We start from the raw sequence: 16,139 nt of genomic DNA on the forward strand, positions 1-16,139 counted from the left end.
GAATGCTAGAGGTAGCAATTTTCAGTTGCCTCCTTTAAAGCAAATGAGAACCTGTGACTGAAGTTCTTGTAATGAAATTGTAAAGCAAGCCATTACGAAGGTTTTCAGAGGCATGTGGCAGGAGGAAATGGCCCCTGGGACTACTTGTAGTGCAGAAGGATTTAAGGCTGGGCACAGGACCAAGCAGGGCTGCCCTGCTCTGGAGCACTTCTAGAGGCCACAGTCTTCTGAAGTCTTCTGGGTGCTGCAGTCGGTGCTCACGCAGCGTGGATAAGGTCATGAGTGCAACTCTGGAGGCTGAACCCTGCGCAAGCACTGTTGTGATTTGCTGAGATTCAGGCAGTGCATGGAAGGGAATGCTTTCCTCTGCGTGCTCTCCCAGATCGCTGCCCGTTGGGTAGTTGCAGAATGATGATCTTTTGACTGTCATGAAAAGACACCCTTGCTTTTTGCTGTCATATCTGATCAGCTTGTTCAAAATGCACTTACACAGTATCAGTTCATACCAGGCCAAGGACTGATGAGCAGTCTGGTCCATGTTACTTTGCTCTTAGCTTTAAACCCTGGTCATTTATGGGCTTTGGAAGCTACAACCTGTGCTTTATGTAGCTTCCCCTTAAACAAGGGTGACTGCATTTGCAAGAATCAGAGGTAAATCTGAAAAACCCAAGCGGTACCTGGATAATTTTGTCACATCAAAGCAGTAGATAAACATTTCCCTCTTTTTTTTTTTTTTTTTTTTTTTTTCTGGCGCAGTGCATCTCACAAGAAGCTGTCATTTATCATAGAAAGCTACGATTGATGGAATATGCTAAACTACTTTTCCAGTGTGCTATCTGTGGGAGCTGAAAGAAGGAAGACGTGATTTTCTGAGGCCTTGTTGAAAAATGCTGTCATTCCCTCTTCTGCCTGGGTCATGGCTCAAGGTACCTGCTTGTCTCCCTGGTGAGTCACCCAAGTGCCAGAGGTAGCCAAAAAGAGAGGGAGAAAGCGGGGAGCTCAGCCAGGCCACAACACTGCCTTCAGGCCACTTTCCCTCATTACAGCCTGGTCACTCTGCTCTGCCTGAGCTCGTAGAATCATAGAATCGTCTAGGTTGGAAGGGACCTTTAAGATCATCGAGTCCAACCATCAACCTAACACTGCCAAGTCCACCACTAAGCCATGTTCCTCAGCACCACATCTGCCCATCTGTTAAATACCTCCAGGGATAGTGATTCCACCACTGCCCTGGTGTCCCGGTTTGTGTGACACAGGACTAATTTCTCTTCTAATGCTTGAGGAAACTGCGCTTCCACTTGTGGAAGACTCCAGCGTCCCAGTTTGTGAAAATATTTACTCTGTAGCCAGCGATGGTGTGCGGGTTTCAGGGTCGCAGTGTTTTCAAGCTCACCAGGTGCAGGGATGAGGAGGAGCGAGACCTGGGCACTTGACCTGAGCTGGTCAACAGGACTATTTCATGCCATCAACACCACATTCACTATAAATTAGAAAGTTTGCTGAGGAGTTCTGTCTCTCCCATCCCTACTTCCCATTGCAGGCAATGACATTGAGAGGAACAGACAAGCTCAGCCTGTTAATATGTGGCTCCATGGCTGGTGTCACTGCCACAATTTTGGGTTTTTCAACAATGGAATGGCCTATACGGCACCAGGCCTGCTGGCAGCACATGGGGGCTGGCTCACTCAAAGAAGGAGAAGGGGTTTTGCCCAGAAATTAGCAGGGCTTATTAACAGGGCTTTAAACTAGATTTGATGGGGGAAGCAGGGTTTGTTTGTGACCAGCCAAGGGATGTCATACCAAGGATAGAGGAATGCGGTGCTGGTGAGGGCCTGCAGCCATTAGATCCAATATGTGCTGGCTATGCTGCAGCATGCTCAAAGTCTTACGTAGACAAGCCAGGAGCTCCTGGACCAACTTGAGCCAATGGGGAGGCACTGTTAATACACGGCAAAGGAATGCCGCCTGGAGAGCAGCGCAAAGTAATTGCAGCTGCTCCAGCCAAGTCAGCCTCAATGAAGACACAGCTGAAGTGCCTCTATGCAAATGCACGGAGCATGGGGAACAAACAGGAGGAGCTAGAGATGTGTGCATGCCTCCAAGGCTACGATCTCATTGGCATCGTAGCAACTTGGTGGGATGACTCCTATGACTGGAGTGTTGCCATGGAAGGCTACAGGCTCTTCAGGAGAGACAGGCAAGGGAAACGAGGAGATGGTGTTGCCTTATATGTGAAGGAGCAGCTGGAATGCATGGAGCTCAGCCTAGGGATGGATAAAGAGCCAACTGAGGGTCAGGATTAAAGGGAAATCAGGAGCAGGGGACATTACAGTGGGGGTCTGCTACAGGCCACCCAACCAAGAAGACCAAGTGGATGAGGCCCTCTATAGACAGATAGGGGCGGCATCACGTTCACAGACCCTGGTTCTCATGGGTGACTTCAGCCACCCCAACATCTGTGGGAAGGGTAACACAGCCAGGCATAGGCAATCCAGGAGGTTCTTGGATTGCATTGAGGACATCTTCCTTCTCCAAGTGGTTGAGAAGCCAACAAGGAGAGGAGCTATGCTGGATCTTGTTCTTACCAACAACAAGGGGCTGGTAGACAGTGTCAAACTCAAGGGTAGCCTGGGCTGTAGTGACCATGAAATGGTCAAGTTTGAGATCCTCGAGGCAGCGAGGAAGGTGTGCAGCAGGCTGACCACGCTTTACTTTGGGAGAGCTGACTTTGGCCCCTTGAAGAATCTGCTTGGTATGGTGCCATGGGATGAAGCACTGGAGGGAAGCGGGGTTCAAGAAAGTTGGTTAATATTCAAGGGCCACCTCCTCCAAGCTCAGGAGCGATGTATCCCTGCAAAGAGGAAGGCAGGCAGAAAAGCCAGGAGGCCTGCATGGATGAACAAGGAGCTCCTGGACATGACCAAAAGGAAAAAGGAGGCCTATAGGAAGTGGAAACAGGGGCGGGTAGCCTGGGAGGTATACAGAGGAATAGTTCGAGCAGCTAGCGATCGGGTTAGACAAGCTAAAGCTCAGATAGAACTAAAACTGGCCAGGGATGTTAAGACAAACAAAAAATCCTTCTTTAAGTATGTCAGTGAGAAAAGAAAGACTAGGGAAACTGTGGGCCCTCTCCGGAAGGAAACGCAAGAACTGGTTACCTGGGACAGAGACAGAGCTGAGGTACTCAATGACTTTTTTGCCTCAGTCTTCACTGGCAAGGACTGCAGCCGCACTGCCCATGACGCAGAATGTAAAGACGAGGATTGGGAAAATGGAGAACCACCCACTGTAGGTGAAGATCAAGTGCGAGACCACCTAAGGAATCTGAAGGTGCACAAATCCATGGGACCTGATGTGATACATCCGCGGGTCCTGAGGGAACTGGCAGATGAAGTCGCTAAGCCACTAGCCATCATATCTGAGAAGTCGTGGCGGTCTGGCGAGGTTCCTGCTGACTGGAAAAGGGGAAACATAACCCCTATTTTCAACAAGGGAAATAAGGAAGACCCGGGGAACTACAGGCCAGTCAGTCTCACCTCTGTGCCTGGCAAGATCATGGAGCAGATCCTCCTGGAAACTCTGCTGAGGCACATAGAAAACAAGGATGTGATTGGTGACAGCCAGCATGGCTTCACCAAGGGCAAGTCATGCCTGACAAATTTGGTGGCCTTTCACGAAGGGGTTTACAGTGGCAGTGGACAAGGGAAGATCAACTAATGTCATCTACTTGGACTTGTGCAAAGCGTTTGACACTGTCCCCCACGATATCCTGGTCTCTAAATTGAAGAGACATGGATTCGACAAATGGACCACTCGGTAGATAAAGAACTGGCTGGACGATTGCACTCAAAGAGTTGCGGTCAACGGCTCGATATCCAAGTGGAAAGCAGTGACGAGTGGCGTTCCTCAGGGCTTGGTACTGGGGCCTGTACTGTTCAACCGCTTTGTCGTCAACATGGACAGTGGGGTCGAGTGCACCCTCAGCAAGTTTGCCGATGATACCAAGCTGTTTGGCGAGGTAGACACGCTGGAGGGGAGGGATGCCATCCAGAGGGACCTGGACAGGCTGGAGAAGTTGGCTCAAGCCAACCTCATGCAGTTCAACAAGGCCAAGTACAAGGTGTTACATCTGGGTTGGGGCAATCCCAAGTGCAAATACAGGCTGGGCGCGGAATGGCTGGAGAGCAGCCCCGAGGAGAAGGACCTGGGGGTGCTGATTGACGAGAAGCTGAACATGAGCCAGCAGTGTGCAATCGCAGCCCAGAAGGCCAACTGCATCCTGGGCTGCATTAGAAGCATGGCCAGCAGGTCAAAGGAGGTGATTCTGCCCCTCTTCTCCACTCTCGTGAGACCCCACCTGGAGTACTGCATCCAGCTCTGGAGTCCCCAACATAAGAAGGACATGGACCTGCTGGAGCATGTCCAGAGGAGAGCCACGAGGATGATCCGAGGGCTGGAACACCTCTCCTATGAGGAGAGGCTGAAAGAGTTGGGGATGTTCAGCCTGGAGAAGAGAAGGCTCCGGGGAGATCTTATTGCAGCCTTCCAGTCCCTAAAGGGGGCCTACAGGAGAGCTGGGGAAGGACTCTTTACTAGGGCATGTAGCGATAGGACGAGGGGGAATGGCTTTAAACTGGAAGAGGGCAGGTTCAGATTGAACATTAGGAAGAAGTTTTTCACTGTGAGGGTGGTGAGGCACTGGAACAGGTTGCCCAGAGAGGTTGTTGAGGCCCCATCTCTGCAGGTGTTCAAGGCCAGGCTGGATATGGCCTTGAGCAACCTGTTCTGGTGGGAGGTGTCCCTGTCTATGGCAGGGGGGTTGCAACTTTAAGGTCCTTTCCAACCTAACTATTCTATGATTCTATCATTCCATGATTCCCATGACAGCTGCCACCCTGAGAACCCCTCGCCCCGGTGCCGCAGCCCTGAGCCCTTCCCTTCCTCCCGCAGCCGCAGCTCTGGCAGTGTCCCACATTGGCTGTCACTGCTGGGAGCACACGGCTTCTACCCATAGAATGGGCTGAGGGTAATCCTTGTGTATTTTATGTTGGTATCGGGATCAATATTGGTTCTTTAGTGTTATTAATGTTAATCATTTAGTCTTATTCTATTAAATCTGTTTATATTTCAACCCCCAGGTTTCCCTGTTTTTTCCCCAATTCCCCTTCCCAGGTGGGGAGGGGTCATTGGGTGAGAAAATAATTGTCTAAACGACAATAAATTGTTGTGGGTTCTTCAAAACATAACACCTGGGCAGCCTGTTCCAATGTTTGATAACCTTTTTGGTGAAGACGTTTTTCCTAACATCCATCCTAAATCTCCCCTGGGGTAACTTGACCATAGCGACCATGCTTTAAGGCAACAGGAGCCTCCAAAGGAAAACCTGTAAACCCCCATGCTCCCTGCTATTTCAGGCAGCATTTTTTTTTTTATTATGGATGCCAGCTAATGACAAGAAAACTCAGTCTTAGGAGTAGACTGGATTCTTTTATTTTTGGACTATTCCCCGTTGAGGCCTTAAGCGCCCTTTTTGAAGCCTTTTCAGAGCGAGCACTGGCATAAATGGGCTCCTTTAGCAGCTCAGCTCTGAGGACACACAATTATCTCTGGGAACAAGAGACCACCTGAACTGCAGGGAGAAAATCCCCATCAGCTGGGCAGCTGGCTCCAGTTTGAAGGTTTGTTTGGTGAGAGCAGAGTTTTGGGGTGATAGCCCTGTAATAACCTGAGCTGCGGTGGTGTTCTTGAATGGAGAAAGGCAGATTGCCCCCATCCCCACTTCTGTTGGTTTTCTGGTCTTTTTCAGACCTGTTCTCTGAGCGGTTGAGTACAATCAGTACAGAGCTCTTGGCCAACAGCTGGTTCGTAACCCCTCAGCAGCACTGTCGGAAGAAGAGCAGCCAGGCAGAATGTCTGCTGGAGAATTCCTCAGCACATACTCTTATGGGGAAGATTTCATTTCCCAAATAACTAAAATGTGAATCCTGCCTGTGAGCTTTGTGCAGCATACATAGCAATAATATGTATGTCAGGGATTTTTCTTCTCCTAACCAGCCTTCTGTACAGAGGAACTATTCCAATGCTTTAGAAATGCACTCCCCTTATGCTACCCCAGCTCCACAGAGCATCCCGAATGGTCGAAGGGTTGGGGTGAGCTGCGTTTCTCTCCCTGGAGGCATCCAGCATGCTCTGCCCAGGGCTCTGGTGGCTGTTTTACACTGACCCTGATTGTTCAAGGGCAAACACATTAAATTGGGTTTGAGAATCATTTGGTCCTTTTTTTCCACTTCCTTTTTGTTCTGTTATATATCAAATTCGGCGCCCAGAAATCAAACAGGTTTTATTTTTAATTCTCAGCTGGCCCATTCCTTGCAAGCTGTTTTGGAGGTGTTGGTCATGACTGGCCCTGCTTGTGTGGTGACTTCTGCTTGACTTGGAGCTCTGCCCCGGAGGAGGGCCAGACCTAGTAATGCAGTCCTGTGGCCCGAATGCAACTGCCCGAAGACACGGCTTCAAACTAGCTGCTGCGTGGTGGATGTGCAGGCCCTCACCTGAACCTCGTCGCCTCTTTCTTTTTTCCTGATTTTTAAAGCACCAGCTCTAGCAGGGCCTCGAGTCTAATGCTGGCTGACAGCGGTTCCCCTGGAGTTCACCTCTTCTGGATGTCTCCTGTCTGTCTCCCAGGCTGCACCCCCTCACCTCATCCTCCCTGGGGACCCTCCCCTTAGGCCGGGAGCTGAGGACACCCCAATTTATCGCATGTCACCGTGCTCTGTTCCCAGCAGCTTCTGTCTTTCCAGCCACCTCGTTCCCTGCAGACGGTTGCAGTGATGCAGCAGAGGGGCGAGGGCAGAGCAGTGCTGCTGCTCTTGGGATGCTGAGGGGCCTCTGCCCAGCCACAGCCCCCCCAGCTGCCTGCTGATCCCGCTGTGACGAGCCTTGGCCTGTGGGTCAGCCACAGCATCCCCTTGGCGTTTTCTCCGAGGTCAGGGAAGTAATCTGAGCTCTGGATTCTCCTTGGCACAGGGACGGTGACAGCTGCAACCGTGTGACAGCCCGTGGAAAGGACAAGGGGATCTGAAACCCTATAGCTCTGCCCAGCCCCTCGGACTGCAAATTTCCCTGTCACAGGGCTCTGCCTGGCTTCCCGGGTCTCAAGTGATCCCTCCTGCCTGAGCAGAGGCGGTTTTTTACCTGCCTTTTGGACCACTGGGTCATTTATGGTGTCTTGAGGCACTGCAGTCCTTTGAGGGAGGCATCATCTTGAAGCCACATGGCTCATGGTGGTGTGACCGTTCCTCAGTGCCTCCACATTTCCTTCCTTGCTTTTGGGTTGGAAGTGGGTTTATATACAGGTATAAAGAGGTCTGATGGTGATATGTTTCCTCCCCTCCAGCGGGACCATCTTCCTTGCTAATGAGATGACAAAGAAAAGCCTGAGGTTGCTGCTGGCTGGGGCGTCTCAAGGTGGGGATGGCAGAACGGAGCTGGAGGTGGAGCAGCAGGGCAGCAGGAGATGAGTCTGGAGTCATCAGCCTGGTGAGCTCCAGAATTTCGGCAAGGGTTCATCCTACCTCTGGACTTTGGAGATCCCCTTGGAGTGGCAGCAGATCCTGTAGGCTGTTGTGGGGGGATTAACTAGGTTAAATAAACATCATGGGACAGTGATGGGGTTACGTCAGCCACGGTGGACCCTGTGGGTGCCATTCCTGAGTGGACTCCCTGCGCAGCTGCTGCCTGCAGGACCTGCCCTTTGTGCCATCTGATAGTGCCAAGGGCTTATGTCAAACCCAATTCCTGAGCAGAAACGCTCTCCAGGGGCTGTGTGCTCTGGCAGGTGATGGCAGCACCCAGCAAACAGCTGTCTCTGCAAACAGGAACAACAAAAAGAAAAGAATTCTTGTTTTAGGTGCTTGTAGGAACTGAGTAAAATCTTTTCTGCTTGTAGAGGAAAACACTTGGGTCCCAGCATGGGAGGAAGGAATCCAAGCAAACCCCTCCTGGGTACAGCGGGCCCAAGTAACATTTTGTGCTCTTCTTCTGTGACAACAATGGTCTTCCAGGGGACAGATCTCATCCCTGGGTTGCACAAGATCCTGCATCGAAGGATGTCTTGGCCACTCGTACTGCTTTGGTCTGCTGGTGCCTCTGTCTAGCAGATGGTCGTGGCTTTTGGAGCTGGGGGAGATCAGCACAGGTCTTTGCCTGGAACTCTGGGAAGTCTCTTCCCTTCTTTTGGAGGAAACTTTCAGCTGCTTCTATAAACGCTAAAGAAACTGAGAGCAGTTGGTCAAGAGGAGTCACAGGATGCCCCGAGCCGAGCATGAGCACCAGGCTGGCACTGATGCCTCCATGCCAGATGCTGGCAGGGTGGCAGATGCTGGGAGGTCCTCTGCCCACCCCAGCTGTAGAGTCATCCCCCGCAGCGCCCATTCCCTCTGCCGGGTGCAGGGGCAGGACAGAAATGCCTCTAGAGATAACGTGGGTACTGGGTCCCGTCAGCTGCTGAGCTGCTATGTCCATCTTTAGCCTGCTCTCCAGTTACCAGCCACCTCCTCCGGCTGCCTCCAAAGATAGGCAAAGCCACCTCCCTGCGCCTGGGCTGGAGACTGCGGGGAAGCAGAGGCGGGATCACAGGCAGGGATGAGACTGATGGGATTTTTGTGGAAGAGGTGAAGGACGCCGCGAGTACGCCTGAGCTATGGCGTTGCTGTGTTACAACAAGGGCTGCGGGCAGAGGTTTGATGTGGAGCACAACACTGAGGGTAAGCGGGCACGTCTGCTTTGCACTGGGGTGAATGGGAATGCCTGCTGTTTTCCCAGCCTGCGGCCTCGGCCACAGAGGCCCCAGCAAGGCTGAGCCAAACCCAGCACTGGCAGCCAGCATGGCCGGAGCTGGCTCAGGAGCTGCCAGGTGTACTCGTGGGCAGGATTGATCCTGCTGAAAGGTTCTGCCTGATTCTCCTTTTTCAGATTCCTGCCTGTATCACCCGGGTGTCCCCATCTTCCATGATGCCCTGAAGGTGAGTGGGGCAGGAGCCGGGGCTGCAGCTGCAGCGAGGGACCTTGTGCCTAGTGGGATGGCCCACCACTAACCAGTTTGTCGCCTCCCGGTGCTAGGGCTGGTCATGTTGCAAGAAACGCACGACAGACTTCTCTGAGTTCCTCTCCATAAAGGTGAGCGACCCACCAGCCCAAATGCACCCACCGCTCCTCTGTCCTCTCCTCCTTGCCCCTGCCCTGTCCCCATCCCGTGCCAAGGCCATCCCCTTCGCCCTGCTAGTCAGGGATTTCCTATCTGCTTCCAAGAAGCCTGCAAGCAAAAGTGCTGCTCCCAAAGTCTGGGGGAGCTGCTCCTGCAGAAGGCTGCTGGAAGGGGCTGGGATCCCCCCCCCGGATCCTGCAGGATGAACACAAAATGCTCCAAGTGCCAGTTTGAGCAACCTAGGGGAGGAAGGGCAGTAGCAGAGGCCCAGGGATGTTGGGGATAGTCTTGTCGCCCTTCAGCTGCCAGGCTGGGGTGCAGCAGAGCTGAGACCTGGCTGCCATGGCTCTGGTGAGGCTGCCACGCCATCTTGTCCCCAGCAATCCCTGCAGCCACAGCCCCCAGTCTGGTGCAGGGTCTGAGCCCATCCCTGCAGGACGCAGAGCCTCCAGAGCATGGAAACCTGCAGGGTTTGGGAGCAGCCGCCAGGTTAGGGAGGGCAAAGCAGGCGTCAGGCTTGCCTCTGCTGCTCAGGGATGCACAAAGGGGTTTCACAGCAAGGAGAAGCCCCCTGAGCCTTTCAGCCAAGAGGAGACCTCGGACAAGCCGAAGGCCAAACCAGTGGAGGAGCTCATCGTCCAAGGACCAAAATCAGCTGAGAAGATGCAGCGGGAAAGACCAAGGTGAGACGGGCTCAGCTGACAGTGTCACCCTGCTGTGCCGCTTCTTCTGCATGTGTCCTGCCCTGCGGCTTCCTCAGGAGAGGAAACAGCACTTAAATTGCAAAAAAACCTCCACAACCCACTGGGCCTTTGCTGTTGCTATTTCCCAGCTCTGATGAGCCAAGACAATTGCTGCCAATTAAAGTATCCAGGTCTCTGGAGCAGGCACTGGAGAGACTGAGCCTGTCCTCCAAGGATGAGGCACCCGAGGGCAGTTGTGCAGGTAGTGACACGCCGGTGGATGGCAGCGGGGCTACATGTGGCGAGTTCAGCATGGGGTGCTGCACCGCAGGTTCAGCACAGGATGGTGGGTGCCGCGTGCTCCGCCACCTGCAAACCCCCAGCGCTGCATTTCGGCAGCACCTTGCTGTGGGCCATATGTGCTCAGCTGGGGAGGCGGCTGCAGGGAGGGTTTGGGGGCCTGCGCATGCCCTGGGGTGAAGCTGTGTTGCTCTTGTAGGGGAGACGGCTGTCCAGGTGAGAGCTGGCACCACCTGCAAGAACGCATCCTGCAAGGCGGTGAGTACCTGGCAGAGGCCCATCTTTGCATGCTCTGGGCTGCGTGGCCGGCAGCATCGCAAGTTTGGTGCATGGGCTCATCTCCCACCTACTGCCAGATGAGGGGCAGGGTGCCGGGTGGGTGGGAGGTGGCAGTGCCCATCGGCTCCGTGTGCTCCTAGTCATCCCATCCCTGGACAGGCTGACTTGGTCGCCTCCCAGCCATGTTCCTGCAAGAGGCTTCCAGATTCCTGGATCGGTGGCACGTTTGCATTTCACTGCTGCTAATTGCCTACAAAGAAATACATAACATATTCAGGATATGGGCACATACGTAAAATGCAGGTGGAATAATTCCCACCTGCATTTAATTAATGCAGCACAACCCCACTGTCTGCCTTGCCCCAAGGCCGCCCTGTGTAGGACTGTCTGCCCACCTCGAGGTGTGCTCCGCAGGGACCACGCTGCGGGAGGGCTGTCACACTTAGAAGGCAGCAGAGAGGGAACAAGCAGGGAGCAAAAGATGAGGATGAGGGAGCAGGGAGCAAAAGATGGTAGATGAGGACATCAGATTGACATGCTCTGGGAAGGAGGGGAAGAGAGAGGATGGACAAACGGCCCCTTGCACCTTGGAGCGAATTTCTGGGGTGTCTAAACTTGCCCACTGTGCCGGTGCTGCTAACCAGGCTGTGTTTGGGAGGCGGCATACGGAAGAGCTGCTGCCAGGGTTGCGGGGCTGACATCGGGGTCCCAGCGAGGCCGGGGTGGCTGCCCTGCTGGCAGGGAACAGGGACTGGTGCCAGGCTGGCGGCTGGGCATAGTCCCAGAGTAAGGCCCCACAGATGCTGGACCCAGCAAAAGGGTGATGTTGGGCATCCCGCTGTGCCTTACGCAGGGATGGGCACCGACGGGTGGGTGCCTGGCTGCACAGCTGAATCTTCCCTCTGCTTCTTGCTCCACAGGTCTACAAGGGTGTAGGAAGCAACACAGAGGTTTGTAGTTTCCATCCTGGCGTTCCTGTCTTCCACGAGGGGTAAGAAACGATGCTTTACTGGGGACAAAACTGACCCTGCTGAGGGCTGACACTGCTGTGTCACAAGGTTGAGTGGCTTCAGCAGCACAGCTGGTGCAGTGGTGGTTGACACCTCTTGGGTGACTGGTGGGCAGGGGGAGCTGCTGGTTCTGAGCCCCTCTCCCCCACCGCCCTGGATCCCTCTGTGGTCCCTTCTCCTGCCCCCGCAGGTGCTCCCTGCTCAGGTCACCCCATTCTTCCCAGGATGAAGTACTGGAGCTGCTGCGGAGTCAAAACAACAGATTTCAGTGCCTTCCTGGAGCAGCCAGGCTGCAGCAGCGGGCAGCACTGCTGGACGCAGAAGGGGGTAAGGGGGCTTTCAGCGGAGGTGACTCGTGAGAGCAAAGTGCCATTACTGGTGCCCCAGGAGCGCTCTTTCCCTTGCTCTGCATTCACATGGGCTTCTGCATTTAATTCCCTTCATTTTCATAATTGCCGAAAGATGACTGCGTGGGGTTGGAATGCCTAATGTTCACCCAAATCTTCACCCATCTGCTGTTTAAAATGCTGCTCCTGCATTCACAAAACATGTCAGGTCTCACACCCAGTGGGCAGGTGTGCAATAGGAAGCTGAATGAGGCAGGAGCTGGCCCTCGGCACCGCATAGCCAGCGCTGCAGGCTGTCGCACGGAGATATGGGAAAAGCCCTGCAGAAAAAATCCTGGAAGTTTTGACAGATGACTGCAGATGCCTGAATTCAGTTTTAATTAAGCTTTCCCTCTGCAATTGCTTCCCAGGGGGGACCTCATCTACATAGCAACATGGTGGTGTGGAGGGGAATGGGGAGAACATCCCAATTCCCAATATTGTGTGTGTGCGTGTAGGTTTCCCCAGGAAAGCTCTTGGCTGGAAACAGGCTTGAGCTGGGAAAGTTGCACCAAAGCAGGCCAGATTATCCCTGAAAGTGCATCATAGAATCATAGAATTGTTATGGTTGGAGGAGACCTTTAAGATCATCAGATCCAACCACTAACCCAGCACTGTCAAGTCCACCACTAACCCATGTCCCTCAGCACCATGTCTGCCTGTCTTTTAAATACCTCCAGGGATGGTGACTCACCACTGCCCTGGGCAGCCTGTGCCAGTGCTTGACAACCCTTTCACTGAAGATTTTTGTCCTAATATCCAGACTAAACCTCCCCTGGTGGAACCTGAGGCCATTTCCTCTTGTCCTATCACTTCTTCCTTGGAAGCAGAGACAGACCCCACCTCACTACACCCTCCTTTCAGGGAGCTGTAGAGAGTGACAGGCCTCTCAGCCTCCTTTTCTCCAGGCTGAACACCCCCAGGTCCCTCAGCCGCTCCTCATGAGATATGTGCTCCAGACCCCTCACCAGCTCTGTTGCCCTTCTCTGAACACACTCCGGCTCCTCAATGTCTGTCTTGTTGTGAGGGGCCCAAAAATGAACACAATATTCGAGGTCGGGCCTCACCAGTAGTGACTGCAGTTCTTTGTCCTGGAGCAGAAAACATAGTGGATATAAAGGAGGCTGTAGTGAATGAACTATGATGTTGTGATGCGGGTGCTTTGTGCTAATTGTCATCTGCTTTGGAGCTGGGATTCCTTCTGAGGCATTCCTTTGGCTGCCAATGCTGAGAGCTGCAGGGGGTCTGTCTCGTGGTGATGCTCAGAAATGTGTGGTGGGGCCAAAGCTGCCTGTGGCGTGGACAAGGCAGGGGTTCTGTGGGAGAAAGGTGAAACATGGCCTGTTGGGGTTCATCCGTCTCCCAAATTTAGTGTGGTAGCATGATCCATGTCCAGCAACACCCCCTGCACTGCCCTCTAGACCCAGTTTCCTGACTGTGCGCAGTGCCTACGAGCTTGCGTAGAGCAGAATGACTGGAACAAGAAGGGGCTGTCTCTAGTCTTAACAAGTCCTTCTGGAGCAACCCCAAGCACAGCACAGATGCCCCATGTTGCATGGGACAACCTGGCAGAGGCTGCCCACCTTTGCATGAACCACCTCCCCTCAAAAAACTGCACAAAAGGCAGTGTTTGATCTTGCTTAGCTGATGCTGGCCTCAGCCGGTGCTCTGCGAAGGAGACGTGCAAAGGAGCATCCTCCAGCACAGACATTCCCTCTGTTTGGGGTGTGCTTGGGCTCAACACTGTGCTGTGATGGGTCCTTCTCCCCGGCAGGACAAGAAGGCGGTGTCGTGCCGGCAGGACTGGCACCAAACCAGCAGCCAGGTGGTGTTGACGGTCTATGCCAAGAATCCCCTTCCCGCCCTCAGCAGCGTGAAAGCCAATCGCACCACGGTGAGTGGGGCCGGCAGAGCTGGAATGGAGATGTGGGCTTTCGTTGCACCTGATTTTCGTGAGCCAACAGGCAGGAGCCAGCCCAGTGCCTGGCACTCTTTGATGGCCTGTTTGGTCTGTTGCTGCAGCCGGGGTTAGCACTGCCGATCTGCCATCCCTGAGCTGAGAGCCCAGCGGCTTCCCTGCTGCAGCAGCAGCATCTGCCTGGCCACTCTGGCTCAGTGGCTTCCAGCCTCAGTGGGTGGCTTTGCTGGCCTTGGAACCCTCGACTGGTGGCAGAGGTGAACCAGGCATGCTCTGAAGGGGAGGAAATGCTCCCAGGTGCTGAGGGGAACACCAGAGCATTACACTGGAGCCAGGATGTGGGATTCATTACAACGCTGGAAGGCAGCCACACTGTCCAGGGGAAGAGCTATGGCAGTGCTGTGCTACCCACTCAGGTAATTTTCTGTCGGTCTTTCAGCTTGAGGTTCACGTCATCTTTGAAGGGAATAAGAGTTTCCAAGCAGAACTGGATCTCTGGGGGGTAAGATCTTGTTTACTTTGGTTTCCCTATTCCCATAGTCTGCGTGGGGCTTGGCTGCAATGCTGCAAGGTGGCCTGTGCTCTGGGAGAAGCGTTTGCAGCCCCCAACGCAGGGTCCCCGTAAGGCAAATTAATCTCTGCGTTGTCAGAATTGTCAGACTTGTGAAAAAGCACTAAAATAGTTGTTGCTGCAATTTCTGCTCAGTCCTGCCCATGAATGGAGCATGAGGCCAACTTTGGCTGTATTAGAGAAGAAATTAGATAGAAATGCTGCGGCCCCCAAGATGCCGTCTCTTCCCCAGCCGGCACATCTGTAGAACAAACAGCCATTTCATAGTCTGTCTCTCAGTGCAATTCATTGCCAGCTCTCAAAGCCTTGCAGAGAACACAGGTCCACCACAGCTGTGGCAGCAGAGAGGATCCATTTATCTCCAGAGCTCCAGTTTTCTATACCAGCAAAGGCCAGTGGTGAAATTAGGTTTTTCTCTATTGATCCCATAGTGGTAGCACCCCCTGGGAGACACACCAGAACTGTGCCTGGGCTTAGAGTCCCTCTGACTGTTCTGCACCACCTGAGGCACCCTGGCTACTCTTTAAACGGTGCCACAGCGCTGGCTTACTCTTGTTGGAATCACCTGGGAGACAGGTTGCCCAGGTGCTGGCATTTATAGCCACCTCTGCTAGGAAATGCCTTAGGAGTTGTGAGGAGGGGCTGTTTTGGAGGCTGCCGGTGGCGGCACCAATTGATCCTGAACTAACAGCAGAGCTGGATGTTGCTGCTGGCTCTGTAGGCGTTCTGGGTTTGGTCCCAGACTACCCCAAGGGGACTTTGGCACAGCAGGTCCCTGTCTCCCCAGGCAATACTGCTGAGATACTCGCTCTCTGCTTTTGCAACCACTTGCTAGCTGGGGAGGAGCAGTGAGACTTGGGAATGTGCATGTGCATTTCTTGCCTTTATTCCCAGTGCGTGCTGCCTGCGCCCACGGGCAGCAGAGCATGCTGCTGGGTGTGGGTATGCCTGTGTCTCAGCGCAGACATAACACCGTGGACCTCAGCTGGAGCCCAGGTTTCATCCTGCTCTGTCTCCTGACAGAGGAGGGGAGATCTCTCCTCCCTCCTCTGCTGGCAGGGCTCAGCCAGTAAAGGCAAGGATGAGTGTGTGCTGCCTGCCCTCCCCTGCCCAGCTCACTGCACCTTTCCTTCTCTCTAGGTCATCGAAATAGAGAAGAGCTTTGTGAGCATGGTGCCTACTAAAGTGGAGATCACGCTTCGCAAAGCCAGCCCTGGCTCCTGGGCCAGGCTGGAGCTCCCCCAGAGCAGGTCTCACTCCCATGGCGAGCAGGAGAAAGAGGCGGCTGCCAAGGTGGAGGAGCCCAGGGCAGTGCAGGGGGAGGACTCCGATGACAGCTTGAGCTGGTCGGAGGAGGAAGACGAGGAGCTGGAGATGGGAACACCGAGCAACTGACAGTCAAGTGCTTCAGCAGCTGAGCAGCAGCCGGGGCCCTTGGCACCAGCTCCAGAGGAGCAGACCCAGCCTGGAGCCGTCTGCAGGCTGCAGCATGCCCTCTCCTGCTGTCTGAGGGGGCAAGTAATAAACACCCAGAGCAAAGGTTATACTCTGAAATTCCTCATCGGCTCTTAAGAAACATCAGCGGGCTGAACCCTGCCGTCTGTCTCTCCCTCTGCCGTGCCTGGCCAAGGCAGGACAATGTGAGGAGGAGCCCCCTTGTCTGCACCTTGGGCAACCTGTGCCAGGGATCTGCAGGGCTGGGGTGCTCGTGGCCCGGCATTCTGCCTGACCTGGGCATTCCTGGGGGGGCAGGGCCCCAGGGTGGGCTGAGCTCAACCCCCCGATGC

The 16,139-nt window shown here is 54.0% G+C and overlaps 1 protein-coding gene across 4 annotated transcripts; it reads left to right on the forward strand.

Moving 5' to 3' along the window:
* Positions 1–8,624: 8,624 nt before the first annotated feature.
* ITGB1BP2 (integrin subunit beta 1 binding protein 2) lies at positions 8,625–15,931 on the forward strand. 4 transcript variants are annotated; one of them, XM_082488292.1, is made up of 11 exons: positions 8,625–8,765; positions 8,974–9,023; positions 9,121–9,177; positions 9,740–9,888; positions 10,038–10,234; positions 10,388–10,446; positions 11,388–11,458; positions 11,702–11,804; positions 13,638–13,757; positions 14,221–14,283; positions 15,493–15,931. In XM_082488292.1, the coding sequence occupies exons 1-11, from the start codon at positions 8,702–8,704 to the stop codon at positions 15,745–15,747; spliced, it is 1,188 nt and encodes a 395-aa protein (XP_082344418.1). In that variant the 5' UTR covers positions 8,625–8,701; the 3' UTR covers positions 15,748–15,931. The 4 variants fall into 4 exon arrangements, with proteins under 4 accessions (XP_082344418.1, XP_082344420.1, XP_082344417.1 ...); XM_082488294.1 differs by having other exon boundaries at positions 10,038–10,150; XM_082488291.1 differs by lacking the exon at positions 8,625–8,765 and having other exon boundaries at positions 8,973–9,023; positions 9,121–9,888.
* The last annotated feature ends 208 nt before the right edge of the window (positions 15,932–16,139 follow it).

The sequence above is a fragment of the Vanellus vanellus genome (assembly GCF_965231255.1).
Source record: "Vanellus vanellus genome assembly, chromosome: 10".
Lineage (NCBI taxonomy): Eukaryota > Metazoa > Chordata > Aves > Charadriiformes > Charadriidae > Vanellus > Vanellus vanellus.

Coding starts and splice junctions, on each gene's coding strand:
- ITGB1BP2 (XM_082488291.1), top strand. CDS start 9,548: ATGGCTCTGGTGAGGCTGCCACGCCATCTTGTCCCCAGCAATCCCTGC. Junction 13,758..14,220: donor TGAAAGCCAATCGCACCACG/GTGAGTGGGGCC, acceptor TCGGTCTTTCAG/CTTGAGGTTCACGTCATCTT. Junction 14,284..15,492: donor CAGAACTGGATCTCTGGGGG/GTAAGATCTTGT, acceptor CCTTCTCTCTAG/GTCATCGAAATAGAGAAGAG.